The 20,559-nt window shown below is 40.4% G+C and overlaps 1 protein-coding gene across 1 annotated transcript; it reads right to left on the bottom strand.

The window, feature by feature from the left end:
• Positions 1 to 350: 350 nt before the first annotated feature.
• prag1 (PEAK1 related, kinase-activating pseudokinase 1) lies at positions 351 to 20,347 on the bottom strand. The gene is made up of 6 exons (XM_028463376.1): positions 20,106 to 20,347; positions 15,032 to 15,371; positions 13,318 to 14,945; positions 6,653 to 6,789; positions 3,194 to 3,960; positions 351 to 2,089 (listed from the first exon to the last, which is right to left on the bottom strand). Exons 2-6 carry the CDS (start codon positions 15,293 to 15,295, stop codon positions 971 to 973), a joined length of 3,915 nt encoding a protein of 1,304 aa, XP_028319177.1. The 5' UTR covers positions 15,296 to 15,371; positions 20,106 to 20,347; the 3' UTR covers positions 351 to 970.
• Positions 20,348 to 20,559: the final 212 nt, after the last annotated feature.

Raw genomic sequence — 20,559 nt, 5'->3', positions numbered from 1 at the left:
GTAACCGTATATATTAATAAATACTTGTAATAAAGTTAAACCAGTCAGTATATTATCCACCTTATTCCTGGGGTCGCTACTTCCTGATTATGGGTACAAATACGTATGAATAAATAAAATACACAAACAAGAGAGAGGCTTTCTTGCTTTTTTACCTTTCACAATAAAAGCTCAGGATATGAGTTGGTTAATGTAACCCCATCAACGAATGTTTTTTTTTTTTTTGTTTTGTAATTTTCTAAGAACCATAGTTTTTGTTAATCTGCATTCATTTCATCGCAGAGGAACTTGTGACCATAGTTAAGTCTACAGTAGCACCTCCAGGAATAAGGTAGATTAAATACTATTTCAGGATTGTTGTTTATGATCCTCCATTAATTGCGATCGATTTCACACATCACTGTAAAGACTTGTTCCGAGAGGAACTTTGTGCCATTTTGTTACTGTTTTCTATTAATATTAATGTTTTCACAGAGATCTTGTAATGCAGTGTTTTTCAACCTTGGGGTCATGACCCCATGTGGAGTCGTTTGGAATTAAGATGGGGTCGTCTGAAAAAAACAACAACAACCAAAAACATTTACTGTTTGAAATTATATTTAAATTTTTTTTAAATTATTGTTTTTCAAATTAAAACATCACACAATAATTATAAAAAAAAAAAGCAAAATAAATATATCTCGTCACTTTGTGCATGCTCTATAAACATGATCAAAAACTAATTCTAGAAGAAAAAAAATGTCCTTGGGGTCAATAGAAATTTATGATATCAAAATAGGGTCACGACCCGAAAAAGGTTGGGAACCACTGTTGTAATGCGTTGATAGGCATGGACGGCTGCGCCAAAACACTGGTTTTCATGCATGAGGAAATAGTGCCGAGTTCACAGTTCCTCCAGATGTTCAACATACACACTGAGATACTATTGGTTCTTCTCATTCACACATTTGTTCATACGTTGGACCTCAAGTCACTTTATGGAGTAGAGCAGTTCAGCGGTGTGGCAGAGTGAGAGCGGGTGAGCTGAGGAGAAATACTGACAGCACAACCAGTCCTCTAGCTCTGCGTTCCTCTCTGGTTCTAGTGAACGCTCGGCGAACTTCATCATCAGCAGAGCTCTCTTCACATCCAGCCAGTTGAGGAGGCCCTCGTGTCTAGACCCATCCCCGAAGCCTCTGCTCTGTCCGTGCTGCTCCATCAAGTCTTTCCTGGGGCCCCAGAGGAGGCTCTGCAGCATCCGCTTGGCCTCCTGGATGTGGATGCGTTTGATGGGGTCGGGTTGGAGAAGGAGCTGGGCCAGTCTTTGGAGACCAGCAGAATACAGAGAAGCAGACGGGACGGGAGGCAAGTCCTCACAGCGGTAGTCCTGCTCCTTTAACGCTGGACTCACTTCAAATGGGTTGGGCTGGTGAAGGAGCTCATAAATCAGGATTCCTGTTTGGAACTCGTCAAACTTGCGATACTGTGCCGCAGAGAGGATTTCAGGTGCTAATCTAGCGTGGTCTCGTTTGATGCGAGGGTCTACGCTGGTGGAGGCAGCGTCTTCAGAGCAGCGACGCTTGGCTTTGGCAAAATTACTGATGAGGAGACGAGGAAGGTGCCGCTGTTTGTCAGAACCGTCACTGGTGCTTTTGTCAGTGGTGGTGTGCTGGATGAACTGGGAGTTCCTGCGCTGGTGTGGAACCAACAGCAGGTTTTCAAGGCAGAGGTCTCGATGTGTGACTCCGTGCTCCTTCAGGTGCTCCAGGCCGTTGCAGAGCTGCAGCAGCAGGAAGCAAACACGTCGCTCGTAGACCTCCGGATGAGTTTTATGAAACAACTCCCACTCCCGAACAAAGTCAGCAGCCGTCTGCTGAGGGATCTCTGGGGTTATCACCACCACTCGCTCCCGGTCGGACGGCGCCGACCGCTGGGATGATGCAGCGGTTTTGGGCTGAAGGACTTCATCAGTAGGCAGCATGCTTTGGGGGACGCAGGCTAGGAAGTGACCACAGTCCTGCTGGAGGTTGAAGTGAGTCAGGATGCTCTGTTGAACCGACAACCCGTACAGGTGGCCCTGTTTGGCCTCCATGGATGGACTTTTACAGATCTGGAGCAGAACACACAATGGAAAGAAAAATGTGAAGAAGTAGAAAAATAGAGGTTGAGGCAGATCACATCAAAGCCAGAATTGGAGTCAATTACATTTTAAAATTACAATTACTTTCTCATTTACTACATTTTAATCCCAATTACTGAGCCTTTAACAAATACGCCCATAAAACCTATCCTTCTTCTTGTGTTAGCTTTCTGTTAGCATCTCTTATGATAACAGGTCAGTTTGACACATGTCTTCAATCAGCTGTAAAATACACTAAAATATTATCTATTATCTAATTAGTTTTTTGGTTACCTTATTAGGCTTTCTTATTCATGAAAATATTGGTTTTAATGTTTTTGTTTTGGGTGTTTGAGTCTTTTTATGTCATTATACCCTTAGATTGATTTTCTTTTAAATGCTATATTGCTCCGTAAGAGAACCGACAGGTAAACCTGATGTGAAACCTATGCTAATAATATTTAACTACATATGTGTAACCCATAGAACTATAGTGTTGTTCTCTTGGATGTGATTTTTTAGGACAATAAGAGAGGTTCACGAGACAACAAAGCCTGTCTGGAATGTGAGGATTATATTGGTCAGGTGATACTGAGCAGGGTCGTCACCCAGGGAGTGAAGTCACACCCAACGCTGCTGTGAAGCCTGATGACATTGGTGACAAAAATCTGTGAGATTTTCCTTTTTTCTACCTTGTTAAAGTATTAAATATGTGTAGCTACAATATCAGTAGCCCAAAGGAAAAAGAAGATCATAAACGTTCAGTTCTGTGAGTAAATGAATAAATCTATGCATTAGATGGTCAGAGTGTTTGGGGATATACAGTAGCGTTAGTAGTTCAACCATAATGCAGTGATAGCTGTTCAACAACGACCTCGCTCTAACTTGTCCAGAAATACCACTTTGTGCCACTAGGGGGTGTTGTGAGCTGCTGAAGCACGTACTCTGTAGTAGTGACTGAAACTGTAGGATATTACCTCCTAATTTAAACTGCTGGAGATAAAAAAACCATTGTATAGACCTCATAGATCAATACAATTTTAATAACTGTGCATTTTTTGCCCTTGAAAGCTAGCGTTAGTATTTATAAATCACCTTGACAGCGTATGAGTTGCTGGGGTCTGAGGCGCAGGCAGCAGAGTAATACACGGCGTCTCCTGCGCTGCAGCTGGGCTTGTTGGAGGTGAGCCGGAATAGAGACCAGTTGCTCTCATCAAACCTGAGTGGATTCTTCTGAGACCGGGTAAAGTGGTCCTCACATTTCAGAGCCAATCGCCTCAGGGACTCAGCGTAGAGGCCGCCCAGTTTGGAGTACACTCCCTCTCGACTGTCTATGTTACTCAGGAGCGTTTGGAGCTGGAGGCTGGAGCCCAGGTTTGGTGCTGAACCGGGTTCTAAGGTTGAAAAAGGAGCACTGAGCTGCGGAGAAGAGGAACAGGTGATGCTGCTACGACAGTGTACGCCGAGGCGCCCGTGAGTCTTCTGAGGCTCATCCAGAGTCCGGGACCTTGAAGAACGAGCTAACGGGGCATGACAGTGCTCCAGAGACTCGTTAGAGGAGAATATGGGCCGTGGGTCCAAGGGACTGGGCGGTAAACTGGAGCGTGAGCTGACTTCAGTAGATCGACACACGTTGCTCTCTGACCCTGTGAAGGGGAGGCGTGGGTAAGCGCGGGTAAAGGGTTTTCCATTCGCGCTGTCAGGAGCAGAAACGGTGCGGTTGACCATTTTTTTCTCTGGAAGTGGAGGTGGTTGGAGGCTTGTGCTACTGAAGGAGGGCGGGTGTGGAGAACCGGGAGCTGAAGCTGCCGGACTTCTGGAAAAGGGTGAAGAACAAGACAAACGTTTGGCCTCCCGAAAACCTAGGAGGGACGAAAAGATGAGATTATAGATTAAACAAGTCAATTACTCACTGTAAACAAAGATTCCGACCTGTACATTTCAAAATACAACTCAAGAAACGTGATTTCCAAGAACCAAATGGAACAAAGAGACTTCTCTAAAAGCTGTGGGTCTGATTTATTTACAACTCCCTTCTGTCTGTTCATGCCTATTCTACAAACACAGCAACACAAATACATACCGGTACCTCCTTTTCTCAAAACAACCGACTTCCAAAATCCTGACTTCAAGGTGACACTCAACCCATCTTCCATCCAACTCTTCTCCATTGGTCAAAGAGAGAGACTTGACGGCAGAACTTCACATTACACTGAACGACCCCGATACTGAGATAAATGTGTGGCACTGTCTGCTTTCAGAGACAGAGGAAGACTGTAAAGTAGTAATGTTTTCAGTTAGATGTCGCCAACCCTCTTTCCCCCTCGTTATCTGGGTCCATAATTATCTCTTCAAACAGCATCGCCCAGGAAGCCGCAGCAATTACGAGTGTCTGAGCGCCACGGATTCTTAAAGCAAAGGGCTGATGCCAATAGTTTTAAGCTATATGTCTCATGTTTGAAGAAAATGTAAAGATGTCTGAAAGGTGACATTTCAAGATAAACACATGTGTCTGTTTCTCTTAATCAGCACCTTCACAATAAAACAGCAAAACAAGCCTTCAAGTTGCAGAAATAGTGAGGCCACCATTCAACATCTACGCACAAACCTCACATCTACGGTGCACATTTTAGGACATCCTCAGGTCTCAGAGTGAAGTATCAGGAAAAGCTGTTGTATTTTGAAGAAACCGGACATACACATGACGTTATCAATATGTACAGCTTCTGATGCGAGAGTAAGTTGAATTTATTTAAAGGTTAAGATGTAAACTTTTCATTTAACTATGTATTTAATAATCAAACAAACAATGTGTTGATATATCTTGTCTTTTTTAAAAGATAAAAGGAAAGAACGGCTTTTCAACTTACTTCATCACGTATATTTCTGGTTCCTTCAAAGTAAAATGCTGTGTTATGTTTTACGGCCGTGGTTCCCAAACCGGGGTACGTGTATCCCATTGCAGGGGGTACTCGGAAAGATTTAACAATTAATTTGAAAATAACTGGGTAATGTTCCAGGTTCCTTTTTAGGCAATTATTTGGACAAATTCACCACAAGCTCAGAGTAAAATTGGGGTGACTTGGGGCGACCGTGGCTCAGTGGTAGAGTGGGTTGTCCAGTAACCCGCTCTATCAGTCATTGTCGTTGTGTCCTTGGGCAAGGCACTTTACCCACTTTGGCTAGTATGAATGGGTATGAACTGTGAATGAATGTTGGTGGTGGTCAGAGGGACCGTATAGGCATGAAATGGCAGCCACGCTTCTGTCAGTCTGCCCCAGGGCAGCTGTGGCTATAGTGTAGCTTACCACCGCCGGTATGACTGGTGTGAATGAATAATGGTTTTTGTTTTTGAGTCTCCTCGAAAAAAGTGCTATATAAATCCAAGCCGTTATTATTATTGTTATTATTGTTATAGTAAAATTGCTCAATAAAACAATATTTTCTTGTATATTTTAATTGAAACAGGATTATTTTATGCTGTAGAGGCCATTTCATCACATTTCTGACAAATATGAGACAATAATGAGTAACATACAACAAATACAACAAAGGAAACTGTATTTACTAACTATTAAAGTTATTTCACAAAAGTTGTAGTGTAACTAAATTCCACTCATTGCTTTTATTTGTAGATTAAGGATTCCAATGTTTTGAGACACATTTAGGGGTTTAGGAGAGCCCGCTGTTCCACAAAGAGGGTACATATGATATGAAGAGGGGGTACACATGATTTGACAAAAATGCAGAGGGGTACACGGGATAAAAAACATTGGGAACCATTGTTTTACGGCATGAGGCCGTTGAGTCTGAAGTCTTTTATTTTGAAGCCGGAGGCAGTGTCACTTGATGGAGTTTGGTTTGGAGACAAGAATCTGTTTGGTCTGATAAATGACAGGTTTCCTGATACCTGATACCTCACTTTGAGACCTGAGGAGGTCCTAAAACAGGGGTCACCAACACGGTGCCCGTGGGCACCAGGTAGCCCACATGGATCATGTGAGGGGCCCACATGAGCTCTACTCACCAATGAGCTCCATCTAAAATCTGATTTACTTTCCAGGATTCAAACTCACAAAGATAAATACATATGAACGAATTAGTAAAGTTAAACACTGCTTTTAGCATTAAATAACCATCTTAAAATTGTAATTTTCACTGTTTATAAGTGTTGCAAATATGGTGTATGGTCAGTGGTTTGTTATATATGATATGATATATATATATATATATATATAAGATATATTATTAAAAACACAAGGCTGATTTTCTATAACATTTTATGAAACATTTGCATAAATTAGAAAAAATAAAGTGTTTCATGTTGAAACCTCAACATTTCCAATCTTTTTAAGTTACTGCTAGCCTTCCCTCTAATTAAAGTGAAACTGTGAAACTGTAGTATGTAGGAAGTGCTTTTCTCACTGGTAGCCCTTCAGACTATCTATGACGTAGCTCACAGTTTCAGGTTGGTGACCTCTGTCCTAAAATGTAGACTGTCCACATCCCTTTGATAAGATTTTCTTTAAGCATGAAACTTAAAGGCGTACTCACCGGTGTCAGTATTCAAGTCGTCAGTGGAAGCGGTCGGTAGACTAGCACAGCTTAATCCTCGTAACGAAGACGCGCCTTCTGCTGATTGGCTGCAGCGGTCCAGCTCCATGTTGCTCCCGCTCATCTTACTGCTCACCCTGAATTTAAACACAAACCAATCTGCATTAACGCATCGCAGTCTGGTGATATTTGTGTTTTTGTCAATTGTGTTTGCTTCTGAGATTGTCCAGACTGTGTGTGTGTGTGTGTGTGTGTGTGTGTGTGTGTAGGGAACTCCTTCACTTCCCCATGGTGATTAAAGCACAATACCAGTACATGACACAAAATTGCAGTCAAAAGTTGTTTTATTTCCTTATTTGTCCTCCAGTGTTAACAAACACAGCTTCCTTTAAAGCAGAGGTGTCAAACTCAGTTTAGTGCAGGGGCCAAAAAAAACGACCAGTTTTAGCTCAAGTATTTTTCTAAATGAATGTGCCCTCGTTTCCACTTCTGCATATCAATCATGTGTCAAATACGTAAAGCGACAACAATATCTAAGAATGAAGTGACATGTATCAATACAGGAACTTCACATTGACTGTGATTAAAAATGTTCTGCCATCGTGTGATATAAGCGTGGGAAAACTGTGAGCCCTACAAATATGATGGGGTTTCATTAAATGTGTGATTTTGCAGAGGCTGACATATCTACAACTGAATTATATTGTAATTCACACAATGATTTTTGTTTCCTTAGTCGTCCTTACTTTCTCCTACGGGCCATATTGGATGCTCTATGGCCGTATTTGGCCCCCAGGCCTTGGGTTTGACACGTGTGCTTTAAAGCGTCCTCATCCAAAATTAAATTACACAAGAAATTCACATTTCTAGACGGTTCGCGTTTTAATCAAGCCACAAGGGGCAGCGTTTCACCATTGAATTTCAAACAGCTTTTCACCAGTAATGTTTTACGACCAAAGTTAAACCAGTTGGACTAAAAAAAAAAAAAAAAAAAAAAAAAACATGCTCAAAACCTCCAGTTTTGACTAATGTTAAATCTGCACATGGTTTATTGCTGCCACCATGAACTGGATTTGTTAGAAAGCCTATCCACCTTATCCCTGATGGACAGTTTATTAATTAAGTCATTTAAATCATGATTTATTTATTTTTTTAAATCAGGAAATAAAAGTTAAATTTGATTGCAGGTGCCAAAATATATGAATTTGTTTTCCACACAGGAAGTTGCCCCACAATCAGGAAGTGGTTGACTAAGAATAAGGACAGTTTGTGTTAGTTTGTTTCTTTACTTGTAAATAACTTCATGCTCAGATAAATGACATTGACATATAAAAAGTCCAAAATCGACCCTGAAGGCGACATCTCCTGGAGGCTACTGACCAACTCTCATCAGTTGAACATGAATAAATTAAATGACTCATGACTCAAGCTGCACTTCTTTGTTTTCACATTTACACCCTCTTATTATCAGCTACAAACATGTAGTAAATCACGTAAAGAGGTAAAAATAATCAGAGCGAAGCTCAGTTGGGATGTGCTTCACCGCCTTCGTGACCTCCTGAAATGTCAGTGAAAACTGTGCGTGAGCGGACTTTCTAATCAACGTGACTGATAAAGCTCAGTACCAGCCTTTTTACATCTCATTACAGACACTAATGGCTCGAAGAAGTGAGTGAAAACCGGATAGATTTACTTTGGCCGACAAATGTCAGCGTTACGGAGCAGGGAGCAAGGATGTGCATGGACGGTTGGCTTATCTTAGCACAGGCATGCAGAAACAAAGAGGATATAACAATCCATACTGTTGGTCCACCTCATGCAGTATTTAAGCACAATGATTCATGTGATTCGTGTCCTTTCAATGACAAAACATAATATCCATAATTAAATACCCTCTGAGAAAAATTAATGACGCACTGAACCCAAATAAAACCTTTAGAAACTCAAACCAACCTGGCAACAACAGCAACTGACATTTAGAATAGAAACACTAAGAATACAGTGTTTGCAGAGGAAGTGTTAAATGAGGTCAGACGAGGGTGAGTGTTGAGCTGCAGGCTGCGGTGAAGAAATGAACAAAGTTTTGTTGCTGTTGAGGATTAGATTCACACATCACATGTTTCACTTCCTCATTTTTCTTTACTTGTAATTTATGACCTTTAACCACATGTGACATTTGAGGAACATATGCTTTTTTTTATTTATTTTTTTTATGCAAGAGCTCACATACAGTATGCACAATGGACAAACACACAAATGACCCGAATTAACTTAAAGCAAGTTAATCAAGCAAGTTAAGTGTTTACAAGAAAGAGGAATTATTTAATTCTGATTAAAAATTGGAACAAACCAGCCTCTTAATTCAGATTTATTTCAAATTCAGTGTTTACATGGTCAGTATAAAGAGGAACTTTTCTTCCGCTTTAAAGATGAATTAAAGCTCCCATGTAAACGTGGCCATTGGTGCTTTATTGAGTTAAGTACTTACAAAATATTGTTACAAAATATGTAACAAAAACATTACAAGGCAAACATTTAAGATAAATGTCCAATTATATGTAATATTATATCATATATTTTTTCATTTTGAAAAATGTCTTTTTTGATCTCCAAAAGTAAATAATTTAATTATTTTAGCTTGATTTTACACCTGATACACAAAGGCAACTAAACATGTCATTTATTTTCAAACCCTGGACAAGAAGTCGGTTTAAGCTCATACAGAAATTTGAGAATTTATTAGGGGAAAATAGAGAATTTGTCAGAAAAAGATTATTTTGCTGAATGTCAAATGGACACAAAATCCATTGATTCCCCTCATTGTCAAACAGCCCTTTTTGCTGAACGCAATATAATGTTTTATTTGAGATTGTGCCATAGAGGACCATAATTAGCAATGGTGGTTTTGAAAATCAGGCATATTCATGTGTAGTCTTTTCATATAAAATCCCACAAAGCAACAAGTTAATGTGCTTCTATGGGTTTGAGCCACATCGGTCTGCAATTTCCTCATTTTGCATAATATTGCACAGAATACAAACACCCATTGTTCAGTTTAATGACTGTACGATGGTAAACCATGGTTCGACAGCCATATAAACCAAAGACTCATTGATGTTTGACACATAGTGCTGTTATCATTTGATACGGCCCGAGCCTTGCCCATTCTCTTCAGCTTTCAATAAGCAAATAGTCAAACATTGGTTTTACTTGTCATGCATGTCCTATTAAAACTTTCTGATTAAATAATTGATCAAATAATAAATCATTTAAGCAATATGCAAAAACGTCAGACCTTTGTCGGGAAGACTCCACCATGCAGGGCCTTGTAATGCTCAAATGTGTCCTGATGAAGTTACAACCTACCACTGCATCTTAGCTGTCCCAGCTCATTATAGAGGTGTAATTAAAGAAGCAGCCAGAATGGTTTCTCCAAAGTCTTCTCTATTTGCAGATCTACAGGTCTAGTTCCCCTCGTGAGACTTTTCATCGTTATTAGATCTCAGAAACGAATGTCCTTCCTACCTCATGCTGGAGGAGCAAAGGTCCTTGTTGACTTCGTTGGTAAAACTCCAAAGCCTTGCCATGTGCAGTAACACAACACCTTAGTCATACGTGTATTTAAAGTGTCTCAGCATGAAAAGCAAGAGCTCCCATTAAGATCCATGAACTTAATGCACCCATATCTCAAATTTAGCATTCCGCTATACATCAGAGCTGCTTCAAGACTGTCATATAGCAACAGTATGTTATCTGATGGACTGCAGGACAGAACAGCGCAGCTCCATGCAGGGAGGGGGGTGGGTATTAAGGAACAGTCATTCATAGAGCAAAAGGCAATTCAAAGCCAAGTTGAGCTCTGTGGACGTGAGGGCTGCTCTATAAATTCTACTTCTATTGATGGCAGCTGATTGCAGGGCTTTTGGAGCTGCCAGGGGCAACAATCTGTTCACTTTGGCCCCGCCTCTTTGCAACCTTCACTGACCAGCTGACACGCCTTCCTTGTTAAATACGACTTGGGAACGCACACTGTTGCAAGACACCGTCCCATGCACGATCACACACCTTTGTAGCTAAAGGAGGGGTTGTTGAATTCATGCAAGAAAAGAAGAGAACAAGTCTGGCATTTTCTTAAGGTCAACTTTTTCCAAACCATCTGTGGCTTTTAAATGATTCAGTTCAGCAATCTGCTTTTGTTTATTCATGATAGTTGCTTGTTCACTGAAAAAGTAGGACTTTATTTTAATTTAACAAAAACATTAGACCCCACTTAACCTGTATCCCAATGCATGCCCGGTGACCTGAGACACTTGTTGTTGAAACAAACTAAACCAGGTGATAAATCTGGAACGTTAAGAAAGCCAGAACTGTCATGGCTAGTTCCCACGTGTGTCTCAACAAAGTATTTTTATCAGTGCAGAATGTCTGCTGTGTCAAAACAGGAGAAACAGTTCCTCGTATCAATTACCACAGACATCAATAGGCTTCATACTGTGGTTTGGACAATAGAATAGTTTAGTTTGCTGACTTGAGTTTCAGAGACAATTTGTTTGCAGCTTAATGTGTCGCTTGAGAGAAAGCGAAAGATTATTTCAAGGATCATTTGAGTTTTTAATAACTGCAGCAGAGCTCCTGTCTTTCTCTACTTTAGGAAGCCTGACAATGTATTCATAGGCTGATGAAAACTGAGTCGTCGTGTTGCTAGTGTTAAAAGGCTGTAATTGCTGAACGCCCCGAGGGAAAAGAAAAAGTCACTGCTCATGTCCTGCAAGTTATATAAGAAATATAGCTGCCTAACCACAAATGGCAACCAGGATGAGATGCAAAAGTCAAACAAGATAAAGTTATTGAAGTAGATGCTGTTTCGGAGCTGTGTTTTGACAGCAGAATGTCAAAGTAAAGAGGGCAGAATGGTATTAAATGAATTTACAGTGGAGGAAATCTGTGTTGCAGATTCCAATTTCAGGGAAATCTTTGGCGGTAATACCAAATAAACCAGTCTCTTGGTGTAGCGCTGGTATGTTGTTGCTAAAACTAAATGTAACATTAAATATTTTAGTCAATTTCAATACAATAATAAGATTATTCGAACACAAGAAAAGGACAGAAGCTGGATGATAGTTTTTTTTTAAGGCTAAGCAGTTGGCCTTTATTAGTTAAATAATAATATGGCACATGGTAATGTCTTATAAACTAATTAAAACCTAGTAACACTATGACTGTTCACAACTTGTGGCAAGCCTTGAAAGTTGAAATGTTATTTTACAAAAACAATACAAGTTTAAAAACTACATCTATCAATCCCAAAGGTTTCTTTATGATCAGGCACCGCGTGGACACCTAACAAATTCATTGGTCCTTTCAAGAAATATTTAGATGATCAACGCTAAGATAAACCAATAATGGACTTTGAATTGTTTAGTGACCATGAAATAATTCAGATGCAGCAATAAACACAATGTTTTATATATTTTTTATAAATGTAAAAAGCTGAATTTTTAATGGGATAATTTACAAGATTTTTGTATTTATAGAAAGGTCATCAAGCATATTAAATGATAGATGATTTATAAATGATTTTTTCAATTGGTATTTTCTCTGAGCTGAATTTTTATTGTGTGAAAGTAAGACGCAAAGGTAAATAATTTCCTTTTGGAAACCTATTGCCACTAAAAAATTGTGTTGTCAAAAAAAAAGGACGACATCATAGACATCTTAAAACAATAAAATGCTGACTTGACAATCATTTACAACAATTCATAAAATATTATTCTACCCACACAAGTGAAAACAAATACAAATAGATACAAATCACAGTTATTTCCTTTACAATAATGGTTATTGTGCAGCAGTCTAAACGGAGTTAACACTGAGACACAGCAGTGCACTGCTTAACAGACCCATTTTGTGTGTTAATTACAACTGCAAATGTCTCGCTGCCAGCATGAATGGAACAAGGCGTGCATTGAAGAATATATGAGAACCGTTTGAACGATCACAAGGCGTGAGAATGGAGCCTGATTCAATGTTGAATAATGATGCTATGAAAGGAGAGAGTGCCACTGGTTTCCTAAAGATATATTTTGAGTAAGATGCATCTGTGAGTGCAAGGTACAGATATACTCCATCAGAGGCGAGGGACCAGAAGCGAGACTTGCATTTTTATATGTCATCTATCGTGAGAGGAAGACACAATAATGCATTTAAACTAAGAGCATCAGGTTCGTGCTAAAAGTAATATATTGAAGCCATAGTGACAAGACTGATAAGAGTACCATTACTGCTGATGCATATCAAAGGTATGAAGTAAGGAAAAGAACATATATATGTGTCACTGTGGGCAGAACAGGTTTAATAAATGCATACCTTTCACTGTGCATTTTCATCATTTATAAGCATCTGAAAAAATCCTTCCTTTAACACTGCTGCCTTCTCGTGAAGGACATTTTATTCTTTATCTATATGCAATACTTTAACAGATTAAAACCTGTGCTTGTTTGCTTTCTGCAGTTGATCAAGATGATTGAGCACCTCCTTGTAGGATATGTTATGTTTTAGCCACACGTGAAGTCTTTGCTCTGTTATCTGAGGTAAAATGATCAATAATTGAAATGTGCATATGAATAATGCCTTATGGAAAGCAAAAGTGTCTTTGTTGTTCTTACCTGTGCAGTTTCTTGGGTGGGGGAGGCGGTGGATTCGTGTCATTGATGGTTGACCCCTTTCCAGCTGCCAGCAGCTCCGATGAGCCAACATGCAATGGTTGCCTGGCGGGCATGTTGCCGTTCTGCTTGCCTTCCTGTTCTCTGCTGGTTTCCCCCTGACAGGCACCATTGTTGTGGGCAGCCAGAGAGGCAGTGCCTGGCTCTGTGGGAGGGGGGTTACTGCTGTGGGCCCTGCAGTCTTTGCCCTCTTTTCTGTCAGCAGCACCATTGACCAGGCTTGTCGCTGGAAAGGTCGTTCCCGAGTTAGCGGCAAGCTTCTTTTTCTCTGTCTCTTTGCGTTCTTTTTCCTCCTCTTCCTCCTGCTCTTCTTCAATGCAACAGTTCCAGCTAGAGCTGTGATGAAGCTGCTTGTGCCAGCGCTCGGATGTCGGGCTTTGGTTCTCAGTAGGAACCTTGAAGTGGCCCTCTCTAGGAGATACAAGGAGAAGCATGGGAAGCTCTGGAAGACAGCCTGGTGAAGAGATGGAAGCGGAAAAGCTTGAGGTACCCAGTCTGGGAAGCTCAGGAAGTGGACCTGGTGATGACATTGATTGAGAGAGGCTGGAGGTTCCCAGTTTGGGGGAGCGGCTGCTCCTTTTTGGGGGAATGGGTGGGCTTGACTGTGCCTTGTTAGGGGAGGCCTCTGTGGCCAGAGATGGAGGACTGGGACTGGGGCTCGGCCAGCGGAAAGCAGGACTAGTGGGATCTTTACGGGCTGTGGGACTAAAACGACACTGGGTGCTGACGCCTGAGTCTGGGCTGCTCAGGAAAAAAGTCCTGTTGTTTTGCTCTGTGCGAGCTGCCATCACTGTGATTGTGGCTCGTTGACTCTCTCCTGAAAGTTCATTCTCTGAGCACTCAGACAGCTCACTTTTAACAGGGGAATCGAAGGGTGATTGCTCTCCACTGCCTGATGGCTTTCGCTTTTTCTTGGTGCTTTCTGCATAGATTGGTTCTGAATTTGAGGGTCCAATGGGAGAGTTGGGAGCAGACTTTGAGCTGTGGGGACAACCTGAACCATCTCCTTTTCCCCCTGACCCTTCTAATACATGAAGGGAATCTGTACTGCTGCGATATGAAGAAGACGAATCTGACAGGCTGTTCTGCTTTGATAGGGAAGGAACGGACTGTGGAGATGTTGGACTAAGATCTGTCTTTGCATGACCAGCGTTCCCATTGCTTATACTATTGTTATGAATGGTTGCAGGCTTGGAGGGTGACAAAGGTATCTCCACAGGTTCCTGGTAGCTTGCCCTAGTGGTCACACTACTTCCATTTAAAGTGCTCTTTGTTTTCATTGCAGCCATAATGTTTTGCTGCCTAGAAGAGTCTTCATTGGCATTGTTCTTCAAACCCTGACACCCCCTGCCTTCCTCCTGGGTGACAAAGATATTACTGATAATAAAGGAGTCTGTAGGACGAATACTGGGGGACACATTGTCCAAAGAGAAGCAGTGGTTGAAGTCAATCTTGGCATCAGACCTCTCAAGATCTTGGTGGTTCTTGTTACAGCTATTATCAATGTAAAGAGGTGAAAGGTCCAAGATCTTTTTCAGTGCCAACCTGTCTACTGGACTCTTTGCATTCTCCTGCAATAAACAAAAAAACAACACGTTAGTTGTCGGACACAAACAAAACAGAAACAAAGAACTTGGTGAATATAGAAAAACTCCACCTGCTCTATGTTCTTGTTAACATCAGTTGGTTCGTTGGTGTCAAGGCTCATCATTGTGGGTTTGACAGCAATGGTTGGCTTATTGTAAGGTGAAGGAGTTGTTATTCCAGCTTCTTCATCATCACCCAGACTGCTCCTCACACAAGCAGCTGGCACGCTGCCATTTAGAACACCAACGGTCTTGTGCGCGCTGAGCGGGTGGAAGCAGTTCTTACAGGAGCCTGGTTTCCACACGTGTTCTGCAAAGTCGCTGCACGCTGACATTTTTGAGTTTGTGTAATCGAGTTTGGTCAGAAGGAGTTGTGAAAGGAGCTGGGGGGTACAAGATCAAATCCCATGGCTGGATAGTTGTTGATCATGAGGTGTTATGGAAAAGAAGAAGAAAGCATTGTACATTGTTAAAGCACACAAAAAAGAATCAAGTTTATCAATTATTATAAGCTTTCCTCCATCTTCAAAGTTGAACTTTTTTTGAGCTCCATCAATGTGACAACAACATTATAAAATCAGAGCCCACAGAAAATGCAACACTCCACCAAGCGCCAAATCTCCTCTTTACCGGTTATCTGGATCACTGATCCTGATCATGGTACCATGATAATTCACACTTTAAAGGCTTGGAATACATTTATAGCGCCATTAATTACAATACAGTAGGTCCATATGTATGGGCACCCCAATTAAAAAAAAAAATAGAGATGAAATGTGCAATTCAGATCTGGATGAAAATTGGTGGGGCAAGTGAGGAACCAACCCAACATAACTGAGTCAAATTTAATAAAGATTGGTCAATAATAATAAACACCGGCGGACAGGGACTTCTTTTGTTTTATAACCAAGTTTCTTCTTTCGATTCCTGAGATTTCATTAACTAAATCAACAACAAAAAAGAGAAATGCAGAAAGGATGAGCTAATCCAAGCTGACAAGTGTTTTCAAAGTCCATTAAAGACCACGGTTAAGTGTCATTCAGGGATGTAACTTAGGAAGACCCGTGGTGTGCTGCGCTACATGTTCCCATGCCCTCCGAAATTAGAGGCTATGTGGTTTCTGTTCAACCAAAGGGACTGTTGGTGTCAGCCACCCAACATAAAAGACCCCCAGAGTATTCAGCCAGCCCCCAACATGCTACAAGAAGACGAAGGAGCCTCAAGCATCCCAGAGGTCGGAATGTCAGGAATGTCTAAAAGGCGCAAGTCTCACCAGGGTGAATCTCACACTTGTTGCACCCTCCCCTCCCCCGTACACTCCAACACAACCAAAAACTCCCACTCCACATGTGTGTGTGTCCTCCTCTTCACACAAACAAACTGAGCTGTCCACCGCCTTCCTGTTCAGACTGACACTGAGTCCATCAACACCAATTCTATTTAGCAAACATGTTGTTCACCTCTAATGAGGCTGTACTCAGCAGTTAGTGTGTGGCTCAGAAATAATAATAATGGTGGCTTTTTCTAAATAACTTAGACTGTCAGACGTGGACGAAAGTGGTTCACTTGACCCCATTTTTGTTCAAGTTTGTTCCTGGTATTGTCCGTGAAATTGGAATGAAGTAAAAATAATTTCTGTGCATCTTTCGCCATGACTCTACATCCCACAATGCAACACTGGAGTGTTTACGGTAGGGGTGCGCATTGCCATGAATCTGACGATGCAGTAGGATTCACGATTTGCATGTCAAGATACGATGTATCTTGATACTAGACAATACGATATACATTGCGATATGAATAATTACAAATTTCACTTTTACAAGTACAAAATGGTGTGAATTACAATTTATTTTATTTCTTACTAACTGTAATTCAAATACCAATATCAAAAACAAGTGGTATGTTCATCAAACTGTCAAATGACATTTTTTTTTAAAGTTTAACTTTTTCTTCTACAACAGATTCTGATTATGTTAAGTTCTTAAATTCTTCAAAAAAATTGTCCAGTGGGTTTTATGAAAATAAAGTGCAATCAACTTTCAAGCTAAAATGCATTGAGTGACATAGTTTAACAAGGTTTGATGTGGCTCACTGACACCTAGTGATCGGGCATTTACGTGCTATGCATATGTTAGCGCAATTAAATGTTTTTTTTTTGTTAAAAACATGATTAAAAAAATTATTTGGACATTTCTTGGAATCGATTCAATAATCGCACTGTGGAATATCGCGATACTTGGCTGGGTTGATTTTTTTTCTTACACCCTTAGTTTACGGTGGAGATGAAGACAAACTTTCAAGCGGCAATTTTAACCTTTTACCTTTATCCATTTTTTTTATTTATTTTTTTTTGAGCAAATGTTCTTAATGAGGTCTATGCTATTGATTTATCTGATAAAAAATGTTTGTGTCCAGCAGCTTTAATTATTGATTATGCTAGTTAGTTTTTTTTGTTTTGTTTTTTTTAATTCAAGCTGTTTTATGACGTTAAACATGAGACAGGTGGAGTTATCTGTTTAATTCATGTGTTTTAGCTTGTTTCTGAGACTAATAGCAGAAGCATACATTCAGTGTTTGACTACAGCAATAAAAAAAAAAAGTTAAACCATTTGTATTATCTTACTTGTATTGAACATTTGTGTCTATTTATCACACAGGAAGTTGCACAGGAAGGAAGGAAGGTGGGTAGCTAGTTCCAACCTATAGCTATATAAAGGACTGCCTTGTAAATGTTACAGCTGGGAGTTGGTAATCCTATAGGAATGAGGGGGTTTTCCTGTTAGTGAGGATAATACTTGTTTACATTTTACTTTGTCCCGTCTGAGTCAGAGCAGGAAGACGCTCACCAGCTTAATGTTTGTTCAACCATTCCTGCCACAACAGAGGAAACCGAGCCTTATTGCCTCACATCTTATGCTGTTGTGCATGAGTCACGTGAATGGACGTGTGATCTGTGACAGTATACTGACAGTGTGGGTCATTGGGGTCCCTATTCCCTGCTGGGAACCATCATCAGCAGCAACAGATAGGTTTGTCTGAAGTGACCCAGAGTTTTTTTTTTTTTTTTTTTTTTGTTGGTGTTGGATACTCTATCTCCTGTTGACATGCTCAGCTCTGCTTGTTTGAATAGACATAGACCCCTGTGTCTACATTCCGCACACCTTCACAAGCTCAAGGTCCAACATTTCTCACTTCAAAAAAAAAAGAAAAAACCCGCCCACGAAAATCCCACAAGTTCACCATGAGTCTTGAATGCATAAGCGACTGTGAAAAAACATTGAAGAGTCTCACAAGGGAAAGGACGATGAGCGTGAGACTAAAGTGCATCTGAGAGCTATTTCTTATAATCAATCGTGTGTTTAGATGTTCAGATGTTGAGAGGGTCACTGTCCTGTATCATGATTGCTTCACATGATGATACACTCACAGGAGAGGCGAGACATTCCTTTGTTACATTCTATTGCTCTGTCTTAACGGCCGTTTGCTGTATCTCGATGTTGGTCTGATGTGGAACTGACAGTCAGTACTTCACCCCTCATGTCCCTGTGACCTCTGTACATTATTAGATTATCACTGACAGCCACTAGGGGTCTCAAATATTCCAGATTTTAAGGTGAAATAACTTGAATTACAAGGTTTTAGGAACTGGCGCCCTGGGGGCCACATGTGGCTCTCGGTCTAATTTTTTGCAGCCCCCAAAGTAAATGTACAAAATGACAAAAAATACAAAGAATTACAACATTAAAGAAAAATACAGCGAAAGTAAACATTTATACAAAACTACTCCAGCTAATACAAAACGACAACAAAAATACGCAAAATGACTCAAAAATATACAAAATTACAGAAAATGACAACAAAAGCAGGAAAAAAGACAAGAAAAACACAAAAAAATGACTCCACAAACCCACAATACTAACAAACAAGCAAAACGACAACAGAAATACACAAAAATAACTCCAAAAACAACGCACAATGACAACATAAATACATAATATGATTAAAAAAACAGACATTTTACAGGAAAAATACACAAAAGGAGTAAAAAACTATCACAACAAAAAAGACATAAACAAACACACAGAATGGTAGAAAAACACACACAATTACCATAAAAAACTATTTGTTCTTTCCTGTGTTAAAGATTATTATTATTATTATTATTATTATTATTATTATTATTATTATTATTATTATGTTTCTGGTTTGTTTTTGTTTTTTCGCACCATCCACCCAGTCACATTCCTTGTATTGTTTTAAACTCCACCTGGCCAATAAAACTATTTTTTATTCTAATTCTGTTACCATGGAGCCAAAATTGATTCCCTTGAAAAAACAAAACAGGCGTTGGAATATTCAGCAATGCTTATGAAGGATGTAATATTAGACTGAATGGCAGCAGTTTAAATAGCCCACAGATACCAGCACTCTAAACAACACTCAGCAACTGGTTAAACGGGGAGAGTTCAATCCTAACACAGAGGACGTGGATCACTGACACATGCGTAAAAGCGCGACGGGGACTCCAATTTTAGGTCCCTGGGTGGTTTTTATTCTTATGTCTATTTAGTCCTGGATTTACAAAGACATCCAAGTAAAAACATAATGGTTCAATAAAATAGAATTCTCAAAAGAAGAACAGAATGAGCAGAATAAATGGACATCCTCTGGTCATTGTGATATGCAGATCTGCGTGTGTGTGCGTGCGCGTGTGTAATTGCCAAGGTGAACACATTCCGTTCTCTTTGCGAGTAGCATATGTTTCCGCACATATCATTCATTCATTCATTCATTCATTCATTCATTCATTCATTCACATCCTGATGTTTGAACTTCACTCATAAACTCACAGCTAGACCATGTTTCTACATAGACAGCATGACGTAGACTAGAAACCATGTGATCCCCGTTAACATGATTATATTTCATTTTGTAAGATCCTAATATGGAAGGATTGATTTCTAACGCGCGCACACGGGGAATGTACATACTGTATTATTATAGCCTATCTGTACATACTGTATTATTATAGCCAATCCATATATTAACACGCACTGATCACCCGTAAAGCAGGTGTATACATAATGTACATTAATGTGTAACCATGCAGTAGGAGATAGAGCCTGCTGATTGGCTGCTTACCTGCTCGGACTTTCTTCTCAATGACAACAACAGAGGTCCAATAAAAAAAATGAAAATAAAAAAAATAAAAATACAGAATAATGAGTGAGTAACAGATGAAATCCGTGTGTATGAAGGTAATCCAAACGACAGGTTACACAGCAAAGCCTCAGTGGTGGTGCTTTGGGCTCCAGTCACACATGCTACTGTGTGTGTGTTTGTGTGTGTGTGTGTGTGTGTGTGTGTGTCCCCTCCTCCTGCTGCTGCTGCTGCACTGTGCAGAGGTGGAGAGCTGGAGCAGAGCACACGTCCTCTGCAGCAGCACACACACACACGCACACACACACACACACACACACACACACACACGCACACACACACACGCACACGCACACGCACACGCACACGCACGCACGCACACACACACACACACACACACACACACACACACACACACACACACACACACACACAC

Source organism: Gouania willdenowi, chromosome 12 (assembly GCF_900634775.1).
Source record: "Gouania willdenowi chromosome 12, fGouWil2.1, whole genome shotgun sequence".
Lineage (NCBI taxonomy): Eukaryota > Metazoa > Chordata > Actinopteri > Blenniiformes > Gobiesocidae > Gouania > Gouania willdenowi.
Note: the sequence above shows the minus strand (reverse complement) of the source record. Positions and strands in the feature narration are given on the sequence as shown.